This window comes from Ochotona curzoniae, unplaced genomic scaffold (genome assembly GCF_017591425.1).
Source record: "Ochotona curzoniae isolate NIBS_2020 unplaced genomic scaffold, NIBS_Ocur_1.0 contig_4792, whole genome shotgun sequence".
In the NCBI taxonomy this organism is placed as follows: Eukaryota; Metazoa; Chordata; class Mammalia; order Lagomorpha; family Ochotonidae; genus Ochotona; species Ochotona curzoniae.
The window spans coordinates 12,861,528-12,880,171 of NW_024466389.1; the positions used below are offsets into that span (position 1 = coordinate 12,861,528).

The 18,644-nt window shown below is 40.2% G+C and overlaps 1 protein-coding gene across 2 annotated transcripts in view; it reads right to left on the bottom strand.

The window, feature by feature from the left end:
- Window positions 1-18,644, bottom strand: part of EIF4G3 (eukaryotic translation initiation factor 4 gamma 3) — a 336,540-nt gene that overhangs the window by 129,942 nt on the left and 187,954 nt on the right. The window contains exons 11-12 of one of the 2 annotated variants that reach the window (XM_040988037.1): window positions 8,189-8,294; window positions 1,106-1,936 (exon numbers count right to left, since the gene is read on the bottom strand). In XM_040988037.1, the coding sequence (XP_040843971.1) occupies window positions 1,106-1,936; window positions 8,189-8,294 (937 nt within the window). Of the gene's footprint in view, window positions 1-1,105; window positions 1,937-8,188; window positions 8,298-18,644 lie in introns of both variants that reach the window. The other variant, XM_040988036.1, reaches the window with a different exon arrangement.

Sequence of the window (18,644 nt, forward strand, 5' to 3'; positions counted from 1 at the left end):
ACTCCACGCACCCTTCCCGAGCTCAGAACTCAGCTGGAGCTGGACACCGGCAGGTCTCCCTCACAGGTGAAGGGTCTCAAGGCTTTGGCTCATCCTCGACTGCTTTCCCAGGACACAAGCATGGAGCTGGATGGGAAATGGGGCTTTGGGATTAGAACCAGCGCCCAAATGAGATCCCAGTGCTTTTAAGGCAAGGACTTTAGCCACTAGGCGACTGCGTTGAGCCCCAGTTTGTTTGTTTATTTGTTTGATTCCTTCCTTCCTTCCTTCCTTCCATTTTCCCTTCCTCCCTCCCTCCCTCCCTCCCTCTCCTTCTCTCTCTCTCACGGAAAGCCAGACTCTGAGAGAGAAGGAGAGACAAAGTGAAAGATCTTCCATTTGCTGGTTCCCTCCAGGAGCTTCTTCTGGTCTTCCACATGGGTGCAGGGTCCCAAAGCTTTGGGCCATCCTCCGCTGCTTTCCCAGGCCAAGCAGAGAGCTGCATGGGAAGTGGAGCAGCCAGGACATGAACTGGCACCCACATGGGATTCTGGCATTTAAAGTGGGGAGTCATTTTGCCAGACCCTAAAAGTGCTTTGAAAAAAATTTCAAAAGTAGTTATAAAGCAGTATGTTCTGAATGCTATTTTCTTACAAAGATGAAAAAAATAAACCAAGCATAAAGAGGGTACTTTAAACTTAATGATTGATGGACCAATTTCTGAATTCTGAGATGACAGTATTACAAACCATATTTCAGTTGGTTTCCAAGTATAAATTAACACAATCAACCACTAAGAAACCAATTCATTGAAACAAGGCAAAAAAAAAAAAAAAAAAAAAAATCCCACCAAAAAGAAAAGATGAAACAGGAACCAAACATGTATAGTGACATATACCTGGGAGACATTTGTATATTTGGAAATTCTCTTTTGCATTTTTAGACAATGGATTAATCTTTTTAGACTGTACTAAAACACAAACACATCATTGAGGAAATCAGACTAGGAATATCGGCATTCACTGGATGTTTCTGGAAGTCAAGGAAAGTAGCCAATTAAAAATAACTCAAACCCTGTCTCTTATTGTTCAGCAAGCGTAAGATTATTAATGGCAGAATAGCTTACCTGAGGCAGGGCTCTTTCTTGCATTTAAGTTCTGAGAATCCATAATCTCTTCTGTTTGCCCATCTGCTTCTAACTCTATTTTGTTTTGAGTCTCTTTTGAGTCTTCACTAAGACAAGTTCTCGTGCTCTCTTCTTCTTCTAAGACCCTCTGGGCTGCGGTGGGAGCACTGAACGTTGTGGCTGCAGCAGGAAGGAAGACTGGAGTTGGAGGAGGGGAAGCTGGAGGAGTTGGAGGAGCTGGAGAAAAGGAAGGAACTGCAGAAGGGGTGATGGGAGCTGGGATACATTCCATTTTCATATCTTCTGGAGGATTTTCCAAAATTTCCAATTGGAGTGTCAATGGTAACACTTCCTTTTTCACTATTTCCACAATGCTTTCTGCAGCTGGCAATTTCTCACTAACTCCATTCATCTCATTAATTACATTAGTATTAGAAATCAGTGGAATATCATTAAGGGTTGAGCTACAGGGTTTTTTGCATATATCACTGTCAGTCTCATCTGTTGGTGAAGGGTCTGATGTTTCTGTGCAAGACGTGGAGCTAGGTGTAGGGACTGTGTCTTCTTTTGAGGAAGAGAGTTCACATCTCTCATCGACAGCAGTAGTGAATAATGGCTGGCTACTAAGAGCAGTGGAACTGGGGGAAGCAATTGTGCTTCGAGCAACTGGAGGAACAGTGGTAGGTGATGGAGGCAGAGAAAGCTCGGGTCCGGACTCTACAGCAATGGGTTCTGATGTCTGGCCCATTTGTTCTTTCTTTTCCCCACTGAGGACGAGCCTACGAACTGCGGAGGGAGACTTTAACAGTGCATCTGGTTTTGGTTTCTCTTCTGGGGAAGAAAAATATAACAGACTTTTAGGAATAATTCTTGCATCAGATATTGCTGAGATAATTCTAACCCAAATCACATCAGAGAATAAAATATGAGACTTAAGTGGGACTAATAAAGCAAATGTTGTTTTCTGGTTATACAACCATCACTTGGTTTATAATACATAAAGGCTTATTTTGAAATAGGAGAATGAGTCAATCACTAAATAATTATGTCAAGAGAAAACCAGAAAAACTTATCAAAACAGAGGCTGAGCCATTCTTGGGTTAGTTTCCCTGGGGAAAACTTTTCTATCTAGGATACACTACAGCGGGGCATTATCAAGGACAAGTACTAGAAATCAAATTATTATGTATGAGAAACTGATGCTGTGTTTTATTCTAAATATTTCTCAATCGACTGAATTCTATAAAAACATATATTACTTGTTCAAAAATCTTGTGTTTTAACATTAACCAGCATAGTGTTATTTCTTATTGATGAAGTATATTTCCAGTGAAATCATTTTCCTGAACATAAACTGTGTGTGTTTAAAAATTTACTAAACTTTTATTTCTTTAAATAAGTGCATAGCCAGAAATACCATGAGGAAGGAAAATGGAAACATTATCTTCACATGTGAAAAAAATGTTAAGGAGAAACCAAAATAAATATTCAGATAAATAAATCAATAAAAGCGATCACAACATATATACGTCTGCAATATTTTAGAAATGCATATGAAATATTAGTCTGTGTACAGACATACAGAGAATGATGCTGACAAACAATCTGATGACCGTGGGAGTACCAGAAAAATATAAGAAATGTCTGAAATTCCAGATAAACTGACAAACAGTTCATCCTTGAAAAGATGGAACTAAAGAAACCCTGGCTTTGAGCCTTATATGTGCTTTACAAAGTAAACTGGCTTCATTAAAAAATAGATACTTAAGAGTATTATTGTCAAATGTTGACAAAAACTTTAAGAACTGTTTAATAATAATAATCTTAAATTGGAAGGTACTTGACTTTCTGCCCTAGGATTTGTTATGTATCGGTAGGATTAAGTCCTTATGATAAACTGTAGCTACATCTGTAAATCAGAAAATGTTCTATCATTCAGATGAGTACAACCATTTAAGATGCTAACTAATTTCTTCACCGTGATTCCATTTACTAGACATAAAATTTAATTTGGGGCATAAGAAGCTAGAGCCTCTAAAATTTATTTACTCTTATGTTAAAATCAAAAGATGTTCACTGCCAAACTTCTCAGGCTAAGCTGCCAAGGTAAGATATAAAAGTATTTCTGAAAAATGTCTTAAGTTTATATATGTTTTATGTGAACCATATATAATAAATGTGGACTTTTTATCTTTTCTATCTCTGACAGAAATCATTTCCAATTCACTGGAGTAACTGCTATTGGTCAACTAGATTATATGAGAATCCTGTGACAGCACATCAGAATAACATTCTTTATTAGTACTCACTGAAGCCTAAATACAGTAAGTTTAAAAAATAAACAAACAGAACACTAATGAGCAAAATAACAATCTAGGAAGTGAAAGTCAATTCAGTGATTATATATTTGGGCCTATGAAATTTTTGAGAATAAAAATTTAAGCAAAAGTAGGCCCAGGGCTGAAAAACTTGCATATAATATATTATTGAGTAAAATATAGTATAAAGAAAACTAGGAACAAAGAAAAGGTAGTTATTTTAAAAGCTTATTCAGAAATAAAAACCCCTTTATTCATCAAGGCCAAGCTACAGAAAGCTGAGAAGTAGAATACAATCTATCTAAACACAGAATATCTATTTTATTCTTCTCAACATTTTTATTTGCTATTAAGCATTTGGTCAGCTTTAGAAATATATAGGAATTCCATTTTAAGTATTTTTCCTAATAATCATATAAGAATGAGCAAAGCCAGATGTTGAGAATACTTCTAATAACAGGGGAGTGAACGAGTAGATGCAGGATCTCCCATTTTTGCTTCCTTGGTTTTCAAGTAGATAAAAATATTAAATAAAAATTAAAACTATATTTAATAGGAAAGGGAAATTAAATGTCCAATAACAAGAGAATTATTAGAGAAATCATGGTATGGGCACATAATGGTTACATGCAATACATAAGATATGTTTTCATTTATTTAAGTTAAAATTTTATTTCTTTTACTTATTTGACAAACAGAGAGATAAAAACAGAGATCTTCCATCTGTTGATTTACTCCCCAAATGTCCACCAAGAAGCCAGGAGCCTGGCCAGACTCAAACCAGGTCTCCTACACAGGTGGCAAGGCCCCAGGTATGAGAGCCATCCTGGCTGCCTCCCAGGGTGCCCTTCACGTCGGCAGGAGGCTAACGTTGGGACAGACCAGCACTCACACCCAGGTACTCTGATGCGGGATACAGGCATCTCAAACACACTGCCTTTAAGTGTTGTGCCCAACACCGGCCTCTAATACAGGCTTTTGAAAGAGTACTAATAAGAAAGGAATTGTTAAAATACATGTTTTAAAAGCTAGGCACAGATCTCTGATGTTTAAACTCAATTTGGTCACTTAAAAAAAAACACAATATTAACATGTGCACAGGGCAAAGTCAGTTTCATAACAACAGATCTGAACAGTGAAATTTTAAAATTCACTTTGTGTGTCCAGTTTTTATAGTAAACATGCATTATTTATAAGAATGATAAAACTGCTCCCGTTTACTACATTGGTAGAACCAATGGCCTAAATAAGTGCATTCTGTTTGCCACAGTCTCACAATGATGAAGGTCCTGCCCATAAAGAGAGACCAAGAATGCTAATAAGCACCCAATAATTTGAGGGATATTCACTTGACAACCAAATACCAAATACCCATTGAAGTAATACTGCTATGAACACCTGGATTAAAACAGAAGGCCAGCCTCTGGCTACACTAGGGACTTTGAGCAGGCACACACACTAAGCTAAATACTGACTCCTGTTAATTATCCAAACCATGGCCTCAGCACACTGAAATAAATGCACACTTTCCTTGGAGAACAGCAATCATCTCAGCTATGTCTATAAGCCATCAACACCAAGCAAAGGCTTTAATTCAATCGGAAGTCTATCCAAACCAATCGATCTCTGTGTCATCATAAATTACCAAACAAATGATAAAAAAAAATGACTTGTCTGGATTCTGGTCTTTGTGTTCATCATTCCAGCTGCTGATGTCAAACACTGAGAAACCACAAGCTTAATAATGGCAGCAAACATTTATTAAACACAATGTATTAGGGATCAGGGTCAAATATAATACATAACACCATTGTCTAATTCTCACAACATTACTGGGATAGAAATTTCCTATGTCACAGGTAAGGAAATGGAAAATTTTAGAAATTAACAACAGACCAAAGACCATATAACTAGCAAATGCTCCAGCCTGAGAATAATTTCCAAATTCACATTCTTATAACTCATAAGGGGAAAATCTTATGAAGACAGAATATTTAAGCGAATGAAGCAGGGTCAGCCTTTGGAGCTACTTTAAGATTCTGTTACCTAATACAAATCTAGTAATGACACTTCCACTGAGACAAAAACTGCACAGACCGTCATATACCCATCTTCAAAAATACTGAATTTTTGCCAAAGAAATCTACACTTAAGTTCCAAAGCTTATTAAGAGCAAAGAATAAAATAATTATTGAAAAACTGGTGATTTCTTTCTAATATTATTTGAACTACAAATTTGACTTAGATAACATTTCTGAAAGCTGTTCTATACGGTGGTAGAAGTAAAAAGTAAGCATTTAGTCCTAAATAGTTGGTAATAAAAGGTAGATATCAGTAGCCCCAAGGAATTACTTTCACAATTCTTATGAAACATACATAAAAATATTAGAAGTCCCATCAAGGTAACCGAAAATATTGTTCAATTCACCCTTCATTGTATTCCAAATTGTACTGAAATGCTAATTTTATTATTTAAACTTCCATTAAGTAAAAATTAATAAAACACAAAGGAAACCAGAAATCTGCATTTCCTTATTCTGGAAACCTAGACCTAAAAATTTAAAAAAATGCAAGACTCTGATCATGTGAACATCTCAGCATTCTTTTTCAAAAGACAATGGGAAGAGGTAAAACTGTTCTTAGATACCTCAGACTCACAGCATGAGGGTAGTTAGGAATTTAAAAATTCTTAAGTTCCTGTGATACATCTATACTGAGAAGGGCTTCTTTGCATGGAAAGTATTCAGTAAGCTTACATTGATTAGATTAGTTACAATCATGCCAAAGTGCAAAGAGGTAAAGATTGGAAAGTGTTAAAGGAAATATGCTCAAAATTATTTTTCACCAACATTAAAAACATGCTGAATTCTGAGCTAAAACTATTGTCACTGGGGTAAGAAATAGTGTACCACAATTCCTATGGACTACACTTGTGCCAGGTAAATGGCTGAATAATAAAACATTTAATTTTAAGAGTGCCTGAATTCTTTAATTCTAAACATTATTGAGAAGATAAATGTGACAGCACAACTTTTAGAAACATACTGGATTACAGCTTATGACCTTACTCTGGCTTCAAACAATCTTGCATATTAAATATAATACAGAACATACCTCTTCTCAGATTTACTAAACCTCTCAACAATCAAGGCACAAAGCATCCTACTCTCCCAGGAAGGAACCTAGAGCAATCACTGCTGTCTCTCAGGATCTACATGAGCAGAAAACTGGAGTCAGGAGCTCAAAATACCAAATCCCAGTGTTCCAGAAGAGTTATCTCATATCAACACCTTCCCTATTTCAAATGCCTGCCCCAAATTTGTGCTTTTAAAACTCCACATTATTCTCTTCACTTGAGGTCAGAAATAATGAAAAGTTCATCTTACAGAATTCTGTGAATAACTTTATCAATACAGTCAAAAACATTCAATAAAGAACATTTCCACTTAGTGAGTCATTTTCAAATTTAAAGAATAATTTTCAGAAAGCATATTTAATAACAGCTAGCTACAAACAATAAGAGTTGGAAAATGAGTAATTTGAGAAAATTTATAACATATGCTTTCCAATCAACTTTAGGATAAAATCAGGTCTACTATAAAGCTTGGTCAAAGTTACTTGCTGTTTCTTTTGTGTTTACTGAGATCTATCTACATAAGGTCAAGCTACAGTCCAACAAGACAGGAAAGAGGCAATGACGGCCCACCTCCTGGCTTGAGTATTCTTCAAAATCTTTGCATTTATACTCAACAAGACACTATACTTATTATTATTATTATTATTTTTTTTACAAAAAAGGATGCAATACTTCATGTACAAGTTCAACACAAGTGGAGACTTGAGTGTAATTCCTGCACCAATAATAATGGCTATTTCTCACCAAGCTTATTTCATGTGCTAAATACGTCTCCACAACAATCTGGCAAGGTAGGTCTTCAACTATTTGTCAGCAAAGTAACTCAATCAAGATAAAATAGCTAACTCATGATGAGCCGGGATTTCAATTAGCATCATACTCCCACCTTGACTTTAAGGTCAATATCAGAAAAAAAAAAAAAAATCCATCTTCTTGAAAATAGCAAGACAGGGCCCGGTGGTGTGGCCTAGTGGCTAAAGTCCTTGCCTTGAACACACTGGGATCCCATATGGGCACCAGTTCTATCCCGGCAGCCCCACTTCCCATCCAGCTCCCTGCTTGTGGCCTGGGAGGGTAAGTCGAGGATGGCCCAGAGCTTTGGGACCCTGCACCCGCGTGGGAGACCTGGAAGAGGTTCCAGGTTTCCGGCTTTGGATCAGCGCAGTACCTCCATGGGGGCTCACTTGGGGCGTAAATCATTGGACGGAAGATCTTTTTTTCTATCTCTCCTCCTCTCTGTATATCTGACTTTGTAATAAAAATAAATAAATCTTTTTTTAAAAAAAGAAAATAGCAAGACAAACAGGGACATGTTAATATATTAATTGTGCTGTTCTTGCTATGTAACATGTTTCAACATTCTTCTGCCCTGCGCTTTGCTAACAAAATGAAACAGCTAAGTCCTCACCTACAGATACTGACCATGAGGTATTAATAAAGTACTGAAAATTATTCTTTAGTTCCCTAGAAGTAAAATACTTCTATGATTTTCTTCTCAAAGCTTTCTGTGAAAGTGAGATTCTAAATAATGCTCAGAGGTTTGAAGCTTACTCTTGAATACAAGGGCAAGGTAGTTAATTCTAAAAGAGAGACTAAAGATAAGAGGGAGGAAAACAGTCATACACAAACCTTGCTTCTGGTCGCTAGCTGCAGTGACAGGGGTGCTGGCAGCAAGATGAGCGCTCTCCACAGTCCCATAAACCACAGGGCTGTGCTCGGGGACCTGGCTGGGCAGCTGCTGGGATTTGAAGTACAAAAAAGGGTGATAATGAGCGTGCGAACATAAAAACTAGCAACATGGAACCCAAGCAAGTGGGAAAGACAGAGAGTACAGCAAGGGATTACAAAATCAAAAAAAGGAAAGCAAGGAAAATATATAAAGGCCAATTTAATAAATTCAAAATTACATGGAAAGACAAGGAGAAAAGGAAAGAGGCAGCAGGAAAGAGGGGAAGGAAAAGAGATGATTACTATTAAGCACGGCAAGAGAAGACAGCACAACAATCATTAATACAATTCATTCTCCAGCGTTCCTTCTAAGGACAAGTAGACTTCTTAAGCTAACAATAGGTTTTAACCTGAGAAGGAATTCAGTATCCTCCCAAACAACAAAAGGATTTGGTCAAGTCATTTATAAATTACCTGGCAAAGTAACTGACAAAAACAGGATATAGACAATTACTGATTTAAGACCTCAAAACTGACCAACTGCGATTCCCATGATTTGTCCATATCATCATAGAGGTGAAATGCAACCTGCAAAGATATCTAAGTGCACTTGCACCATAAAATATTTTTAGGTTGTGGATCAAAGATGGCATCTTTTCCGAATCAGAAATCTGAGTGAAGTATCTGCCTTTTAGAAGTTCTGAGTGAAACTGCCATTTCCAACTCAGCCATTGTTATCAGAATGAAAAATGCCCATCGAAATCCTAGTACAATGGGTTGAGAAAACTGCAGCCATTGTTCTACTTAGAGGGAACAGAATTACACAAAAGACAACAGCAATCATTCTACATCACATTCCGGGCGGTATTCATTCTTAATTTTAGGGTAACACAAAGCCGCAAAACAAAGCAGTGTCTCTCCTTGGAAATCTAAGGCGAGCTTTTTGGTATCTGTAATCTCCTACATTGATTCTATAAGTGCTGTCAGAGCAGAGCTCCATGGAAAACTCTGTTGTCTTTGGTGGAGGAAGGAGTAGCAGAGAAGAACAGGGAGATTATGATGTGGATAAGTCTGGGTCATTACGGCCACTTAAAAGTAAGGATGAATATGAAGTATTTTGAAAGCAGTGTGGCAAAGTGGGAATACAGAATGAAATGGACACAAATTTATTGATGATGACACCATTTAAGTAACAACATTTTTTGGAAAGTACAAGCAATTTATGTTTGATTATGTCACATTATGAAAAATAACAGGTATCCAGGAAATGCTATAATCTTACCATTTATTCTATAATTACTTTTAAATGAAGACTAATTTAGGAGGGATTCATAAGTAAAACTAAAAACAAAGACTGTGTTTACAACTGACTAGAAACAGATTTATAATAAAAGCAGAATCTGAAAATAAGTCTGTTATTTGGCACATATTAAACAGCTATCAACATTTTCCAAGCAAAGAAAAGATGTACAAATTTTATCATTTATTAAAAAGAATGAAAATATTAACTAAATCAACTTCCTTGAAAGTTAATAACGACAATAACAAAAATCCACAGACATAGTAAATTGCGTAAGACAGTGACGAGCTACTGATAACCATAAACTTGTAAAAAACTGAGGGATTTTCAATCCAAAACAACTTTAGTCATAAAAAAACAGATACGACATGTGCATTTAAAAGTTCACAAACTCCTAGGAAGAATTTCCATATAAAAACTCCTAAGAAGGCAGTGAGCTGAGAGGTATGGCTGTGCTGGGAGAAACTGAGTCAAGTTAGGTTTCCTGCTGGGGATCCTAGCTCCCCATCCACCACTGCCAAGGGGTGGCTGAATCCTGGCCTTGTGGGTGGCCAGAGCGACAATGAACCTGGACTTGGCCCACTGGCTGCCTGGCAGCAAGCTCTGGGGTCTGGAATTAATGCCTAGGGACAACCATGGATGAGGCCACAGTACACGTAGGCGATGAATAAATCCTGAGGGACACTCAACAACAGGGCACTGTACTTGCAGGCAAGTGAGGAGACTGAGACCTAGTGGTTTGTAGGGTAGAAACTGGAAGATTTGTTTGGGTCAGACTCATGCACCAGCCCACATGGGAATCCAGAGTTGGACTTGTTAGCAAGGAACATTGCTGACCACCACACACCAGTCCATGTGAAAGCTAGGGCTTGGGGATCTATCTAGCAGGACTAGATCTCAGTACCTGACTGTCAGAACAGGGGACAGGTTACATTAGACTGGGCCATGACACTATCCAGCATGCAAGAGAATCAGGTCCAGGGGTAGGTTCTGTGGGGGAATGTGGGCCAAACCCTGTGGAAATACAAGTCCCGCTGGTTAGCTCAAGAGTTGGGATAGTGATGGGCTGAGATAGGTGTGTCCATGGAACTTGCCAACACTCTCGGGTATAGGGACCAAGAAGGTTCTGGGCAGGTCCAGGCTGCAGCACCTGCATGTGTGGGGTGAGCCAGGACACAATATCCTCTAGCTCATGATAGGCCAAGATGGAGGAGCAGACTTATGATAGACAAGGGCCTAGCACCTGCTGGCATGTGTGAGATCTGGGTCTGGAAATGGGCTGAGTAGGGGAACTTGGGAAACTCCCTTAGAAGGTCAGAGCTTCCCCTGGTGAGCAAGTGGTCTGGCCTGGGAGTTGGGCAGGCTGGGCAAGGGAGCTCCAACTGTTGCCTAATGACTGTGTTGGCAAGTGCAGAAACCAGGCTGGATATGGGTCATGCTGGGCTAGGCTGTCACCCCACCAGTTTGCATGAGCCAGGGATGGGAGCAGGCTGAACAGGGTAAGGTTGTAGCACTCATCAGTGAGACAGGAGGCAGGCCAGGTCAGACCAGGCTATAGCATCCAAAGGCAAAGGCCAAGACAGGTGAGGGGCTATGCTAAGCTGAGTCAGAGCAATCACTGGGATGCATGAAATCTGTATCTGGTTGGGGCCTGGTTGGGGAGCAAAGGGGATGGATGCCATGGCTGGGGTGTGGTTCCCACTGAGTAAGTGCGAGGGCCAGAGTGGGGGCTGCTATCTAGTCTGGGCACAGCAGCAGTATCCCTCAGCACAAGTGTTGGCTGAGTTGGGATGTACCAGACTGGGCTTGGCTAGGTCTTTATCCCCTAAAGAGCCATGCGTGAGCTGGGTCTGGATATGGACTAGGCTTGGCTGGGCTGTAGCACTCAACAATAAAAACCTGAATGGGTGAAGGCTGGTCAGGAAAGGCCACTGCTCCTCCTAGGATAGGAAGTGAACTAAGTAGGGCTGGCCCATGGACCCACAAGTGTGCACATGATCTGGCACTGGGAGAGGTTTTGATGGAGGGCAACTCCTCTGTCAGGACACAGTCCTTGTAGGTGAGTGCCAGAACCATAATAGGGAGCAGCCTGGACCAGTCCAACGAATGGTACCCACTGTCATACATTTGGTGTTGGTTGACGGTGAACCAGGCTATGCCAGTTCATATCACCCTCTGGTGAATCCAAGCACCAGAACGGTATGTGGGTCACCCTGGACTGGGTCACAACACAAGCCAGGACTGGGGGCCACGCTGGCTGTAGCCCCCACAAGAGTGAGTTGGAACTGGGGGTGGGCCACGCCAGACTGGGCTGAAGCACCCAACCAGCACTCATGAGACCTGGGGGTGGGGAGAGGGGACAAAGCTGATAGGGGGAATATGGAGGGCTCCCTACTGGATCACCACTCGCACTGGAGAGCATGAGTTGTGACAGCAGCAGACCAGGCCGGGCAAGGCTACAACATCTGTTTGTCTCATTTGAGCTGGATTAGGAGGGAAAAGCCAGGCTGCGTTGACTGTTCCTACTGGTGCATGCATAAGTCAGAGTGTGTCGGGGTTGTTTGGGCTTTGCTATGGCATCAGCTGGCAAATGCTGGCACAGGGGGCAAATTCTGTCAAGCTAAACTGCAGAACCATCTGGAGAGTGCAACATCCACGAGTGGGAGTGGGCCCCATAGGGAAACAGGGGCACCTCCTTCTTGGGTTGCCGCTCCCACTGGTGAGCATGAAAACCAGGACTGGGGCAGGCATAACTAGACAGAGAGTGGCACCCACTGGCATGTGTTTGGGCTGGTTGGGTTGAACTAGGCTTCAGTGCCCACCGACACACGTATGAGAGCTGAATAGGACGTGGGACAGACTGAACCAGTCTGCTGCACATACTGGCATGCACGGGAACCAGAGTAGGGGCCCAGTCCCAGCTGCTGTGGACATTTGGGAAGTCAAACAGTGGATGGAAGATTCTCTATTTCTTTCTTCTCTCCACCTCCTTCTCTGTAACTCTACCTTTCAAATAAATAAATATTTTTTTAAAATGCAATGATACACAAGGAAAGGACCTGAACATTTTTCTTTTGTTTAGTGAGAGATGATTTCTCACATTCACTCATTAGAAAGGTATATGTACATGTTTCTTTATAACGTTTATCACATTAAAAAATTCTGAGAACTCATAGACTACTAAGACAAAATTCTCAGGTTTATGGATCTTATGCTGCATTAAAAGATAAAATAAATCACAAAATTAATACTTTCATTAGAATAGCTATAAATGCTATACTGGAGCAGTAAACATATAGAGAAAACATACACTCTGGGTTCTGATTTTATGCATGTTAGAATTTTATTTCCTTACATTCAAGGAACAGATAGAGGGAGAGAGATTGATACAGAGACAGAGAAACTTCGAATCACTATGTTACTCTCCAAATGCCTAAATCCCCAAGATGGGCTGGGCTGGGAACACAGTCCAGATTTCTTACACTTGTGCCTTCACCACTGCTTCCAAGGGTCTGCACTGGCAGTAAGATGGAATCAGGAGCCAAAGACAAGAAGTGAACCCAGGCACTCTGATACAAGGGACACTGGCATCCTAAGCAGAAATCAAACACCGCCTGCAGCAGGGGTTTCTATGGAGCAGTATTCAGGCTGAATTACAAAGAACCAATGCAACTGGAAGGCATATAGGAGGAAGCTGTTCAAGTAGAAGGAACAGCATGTTTGAAGAAGTCTTCTGGTAGAGCATCATTATATGGTCAGCCAGAGCCTACAAGGTAAAAAGCTACAGGAAGAGCTGGGGAGTTTAATATGAAGTGAAGGCAGCAGGGGGTCAAATCAGACAGGGCGATGTAAACCACACCCATGCTTTTGTCCTTAATCCCCACAAGGGAAGCATGGACAGGTTAAAAGCAGCAGTGCAGGGCCCGGTGGCGTGGCCTAGCGGCTAAACTTCTTGCCTTGAATGCCCCGGGATCCTTTATGGGCTCCACTTCCCATCCAGCTCCCTGCTTGTGGGACCTGCTTTAGGACCCTGCACCTGTGTGGGAGACCTGAAAGAAGTTCCTGGCTCCTGGCTTCAGATCGGCACAGCACCGGCCGTTGCGCTCACTTGGGGAGTGAATCATCGGATGGAACATCTTCCTCTGTGTCTCTCCTCCTCTCTGAATATCTGACTTTCCAATAAAAATAGATTAAAAAAAAAAGCAGCAGTGCAACAATTAATTTGTATCTTAAAGGTAATTCAGATTACAGTATGCAGAATGAAGTATGTTATTTTAAGGATGAAATCTTTAAGATCACAGTAGTTCAAGGGAATACTTTTGGTGGTACTAGTAGGGGATTTAGCTGCACTGTACCTAATTGTAGGAAATAGACTACTAGGACCTGGTTATGTATGGTAGTGAGGGTTTCAGCAAATGGGAGAGGGACAGAACAAAGACACTAGCTTTTGGTACTGTTTTAAACATGTAATTACTAAAGAGTCTTCAGATTCTGTGGGTAAAGGCTTGAGAGGAAGAATATGAATGAAGTGCTGTATTTCAAGTGAGTTACCTTAGTACAGCAGTCAAGTGGAAAGTTGAGTATTAACCTGAAGTGCCTGAGAACTGTTACTCATACTTTAATTGAACTCACTGTTTGTGGCATCCATCCCAGGTATACATCTTTAATACTAAGGTTAAGTGTTTTTATCCATGGATCACTTCTTCTTGGAGTGAGAATCTAACAAAAATCATATCCCTTCCCTATAAAACCCTGCCATATACATTAAACTGACAACAAACATTTATTGGTCATTTAAAAATTATTCATTTATTTCAGGGGCAGAGAGAGTGAGAGCGGCCGTCTGCTGGTCTACTTCTCACACATCTGCAATGGCCAGAAGAGGCTGGTGCCACAGCTGGAAGCAAGGAATACAATCTAACTCTTTCTCTGCTGAGTGGAAGGAACTCAATCATCTGAGCCACCACAAATGCCTGCCAGAATCCAAATTAGAGGGAACTAGAGTCAGGAGCTGGAGCCAGGCACCCTGATAGGGCACACAGGGATCTCAACCTACTAATTGCCTTACTAAATATCAGCCCTTAAATAAGTGCTGAGAGTAAACTGCTGAAAAAGATGTATTATGCCTTGCATGAAACTAACATTCTAAATGGCAGGAACAAGTAATAAACCAGAAAATAAATGCAGAAAAGGGTTACTGTTACAAAAAAAAAAAAAAAGAATAAAAGAGCAAGCAGTATGTAGTGTTAGTACAGAATGGTCAGAGACTATTTTCATGAGCATGAGACATCTAGAGCCCAGCAAGAGAGTCTAGTGGCTAAAGTCCCTGTGTTACACAAGATCCTATATGGGCACTGGTTCATATCCCCGTTGTCCCACTTCCCATCCAGCTCCCTGCTTGTGGCCTGGGAAAGCAGTCAAGGATGGTCCAAAGCCTTGGGACCCTGCACCTGTTTTGGAGACCTAGAAGGAGCTCCTGTATCCTGGCTCTGGATTGGCTCAGTTTGGGGCATTGTGGCCGCTTGGGAAGTGAAGCAATGGACAGAAGATCTTCCTCTTTGTATCTGCTTTTGTGTATATCTGACTTTTTAATAAAAATAAATAAAGTAAATCTTTTTTAAAAATTATTTTTTCTATGCTAAAACATAATCAAATGAATAGAAAATTAACATACTGCTATAGTGTGACTGTGTCCTCCCAAGTTTATGTGCTCCAAAGCAATAGTGTTAGAATGGTGAGTCCTAATAAGAGGTGAGGTGATTAGGTCATAATTAATCACTTCAGTAATTAATTAAAATGTCTGTCACAAGAGTAAGTTTGTTATTGTGAGATTGGCTTCTTCCCAAACTGGAGTATGAGAGCCCTCAGGTTGGCTAAGATGCAGACATCTATGAGTGCTCTGCTGATCCACCTCCCAACCAACACGCATAAGAAGGTGGTGGGAGATGGCCCATCTCCTGCCATCCATCTGGGAAAAACAAATGGAGCTCTAGACTCTTGCTTTAGCTTGGGCTAGACCCAGCTACTGCAGCTAAATGAAGAGCGAATCAGCAGGTCGAAGATGTCTCTCTTTGCCTCTCCCTCTTCTCTCTGCAAGTCTGTCTTACAAATAAGTAAATCTTAATTTTCAGGAGGTGGGCACAGCACTGGCTTGCTCCTTTGCTGACATCCTCTCTTGCCTCTCTGTCTGCCTTCCTTCTGTTATGGATCACACACCACAAAACCCTCAGCAGAGGCTGCACTCAGACTTCCCGGACCCCAGAAATGAGTACCAAATAAGCTTTTGTTTTGCAAAATACCTAGTTTGTGGCATTCTGCTTATTGCAGCAGCAAACAGGATATAAAGTATACGTCAAGAGGGTTTCCTTAGCAGGTTTAAAATTTCTTATAAAAAAGTTAAGATAAGAAAATTACCCCTGTGGCCAGGCACAGTGGCCAAACTAAAGTCCTCGGTTGTGCACACTGAGATCCCATATGGGCACCAGTTCATGTCCCAACTGTTCCATTTCCATTCCAATTTCCTGTTTGCAGCCTGGGAAAGCAGCTAAGGATGGCCCAAAACCTTGGGACTCTGCAACCATGTGGGAGACCCCAAAGAACCTCCTGGCTCCTGGTTTTGGATCAGCTTAGCTCCGGCCATTGGGGCTGCTTGGGAAATGTACCATCAGGTGGAATATCTTTCTCTCTGTCTCTCCTTCTCTCTGTAAATGTGCCTTTCCAATAAAAACAAACAAGTCTTTTAAAAAATATTGCTCAATAAAGGAATACATACAAAATATGGATAAAACTCACATCCACCCAATAATCTGTGAACATAAAATTTGAATTTTTGGGACTGGTATAGTGGCATAATAGGTTAATCCTTTCATGTGGTGCTGACATCTCATATGAGCACTGGTTCCAATCCCAGCTGCTCCACTTCTAATTTGGCTCCTGCTACTGGCCTAGGAAAGCAGCAGAGGATGGCCCAAGGCCTTGGGTTCTGAATCCACCTGGGAGACCCAGAAGAAGCTCTTGGATCCAAGCTTTTAACTAGCCAAGTCCTGGCCATCATGGTCATCTGGGGAGAGAATCACAGATGGAAGCTCTGTCTGTCTCTCCCTCCCTCGTAACTCTGAATTTCAAGTAAAATAAATCCTTAAAAAATTTAAAATAAGTTAAATTGTACCTTCACAAATAAATGTTTAGCAAGTTTTTGCTTTGTTTTGTTTTGTTGCTAAATCTGTCAGAAAACCAATAATATACAGCAAAGAGTATTGTTTTGTACTGCTGGCAGTAGATTTAAATAGATTATTTCTGGGGTGAAGACATAAGACTAATCTAAGACTAAATACACTAAGTTTTTCCATCATAGCATTGTTAATATTAAGTAGCAAAAAAAAAAAAAGCCCACAAATAAATACTATTGAATCCTCAAAGAACAGCCTGAAACTACTAAAAATTAAAATAAATTTTACCTACAAACATGAGCAACATGTGGAAGTTACAAACATGTGGAAGTTACAAAGTTGATTCTATGAACTTAAATAAATTATACACATGGGTGCACATACTTGCAGGCAAAATTATTTCAATATTAGAAATGCTTTAAATAATAGATGAAACACTTAAGAAGCCATTTTTTATATTAAGACATTTTTCTATGTACAAGTATAAATACCACAATTATCTGATGATTACAAGTTCCAGTATCAATGTCCATGTCTGACTGCAAACAAGTGGTAAGGAAGTAGAATTATACATGCAGCAATCCAGTTCACTTAATTTAAGTTTCAATTCATAGCATCTAAAATCCTACCAGTAGAAAAGCAAAAGCTTTCATATATTGATAAAGAATTATGAAAAAAATAGTTCAAGTAAAAAGGAATATACAGTTTCACTTTGTTAACTGGACTGATTAGGTCTCTCAAACAACTTTAAAACATACTTGTTCTACTGGTTTCCAAATGAAGCGTATGGGAAATCTTCAACAGCAGGAGTGCTACCTTTCCTAAGAGATACAGCGGTCAGCAGTCTCCTTTTGTCTGTGCCTATGCACTATGGCGTAAGACTCTCTCCCAAGTTACAACTACTTCTCTAGAAGAGTAATTCTATGGGCTGCCACAATGGGAGCGTGAGTAAAGGTGATGTCTGTGGTGCCTGTGGGGTGCTGGTTTGAGTTCTGGTTGCTTCACTTCTGATTCAGCTTCCTGTGAATGTGCCTGGGAAAGCAGCAGCAGATGGCCCAAGTGCTTGGGCCTCTGTAACCATGCAGGAGACCTGCAAGAGGGTACTGGAACCTGACAGCCCAGCTTCAATCACTGTGACCATATGGGGAGTAAACCAGTAGAGAGAAAATTCTAACTCTCTCCTTCCATGACTCTCTTTCAAATAAATAAGTTAATCTTTTTGTTTTCTTACAGAAAAAAAGAGCAATTTTATTAAAAAAAAAAAAAAGAACAAGTGCAAAAGAGTGTGAGAGAGAGAAGGGAGAGAAAAGTATGCTGCATAGTTTGAAAAGAAAAACCAAGAAATTCTGATACAGTACAAGCCATCCCTTTGAAAGCACAAAATTCTGCAAGTTCTTCAAAGGCAGCATCAGGATATTTGTTTTCATTCTACAAGGCACATAAAGACTGTAAGCAAGCTAGCACAATTTTTGAGGAGTGTTTCTTGCATCTTTCTGACAGAATCAAGAGCTGAAACATTTCATGGATTGATAGAAAGTAGCAAAATTGCTTCTCTGCATTTTAATACTTAAGAACTGAAATGATTTAGTTCAAATTCTCATTTCACACTGAAGAAACAGCAAGGGAATAGCCAGCTTAACATTCTGCCTCAGGATCATAAATCCAGCTGACAAGGGGGAACCAGCAATGATTGCTCTAAGCACCCCATGGCATCCTGCCACAAACAAACCTGCTATCCACTATGACCGTGTGCATGGGTGCACACACACATGCATATTTTCTGCATATGTGAGACAGAAAATCCCTAGGAGTTATCCCCATAAGTAATTTTAAAGCCTACGAAGAACGACGGTGTCAAATTCTACATACTTCTACTGAGGCAAAAGCAACAGCAGCAGAAATTCTGTTTATTCTCTCCATTCTCCTTGCATAAATTCAACAAAGTTTC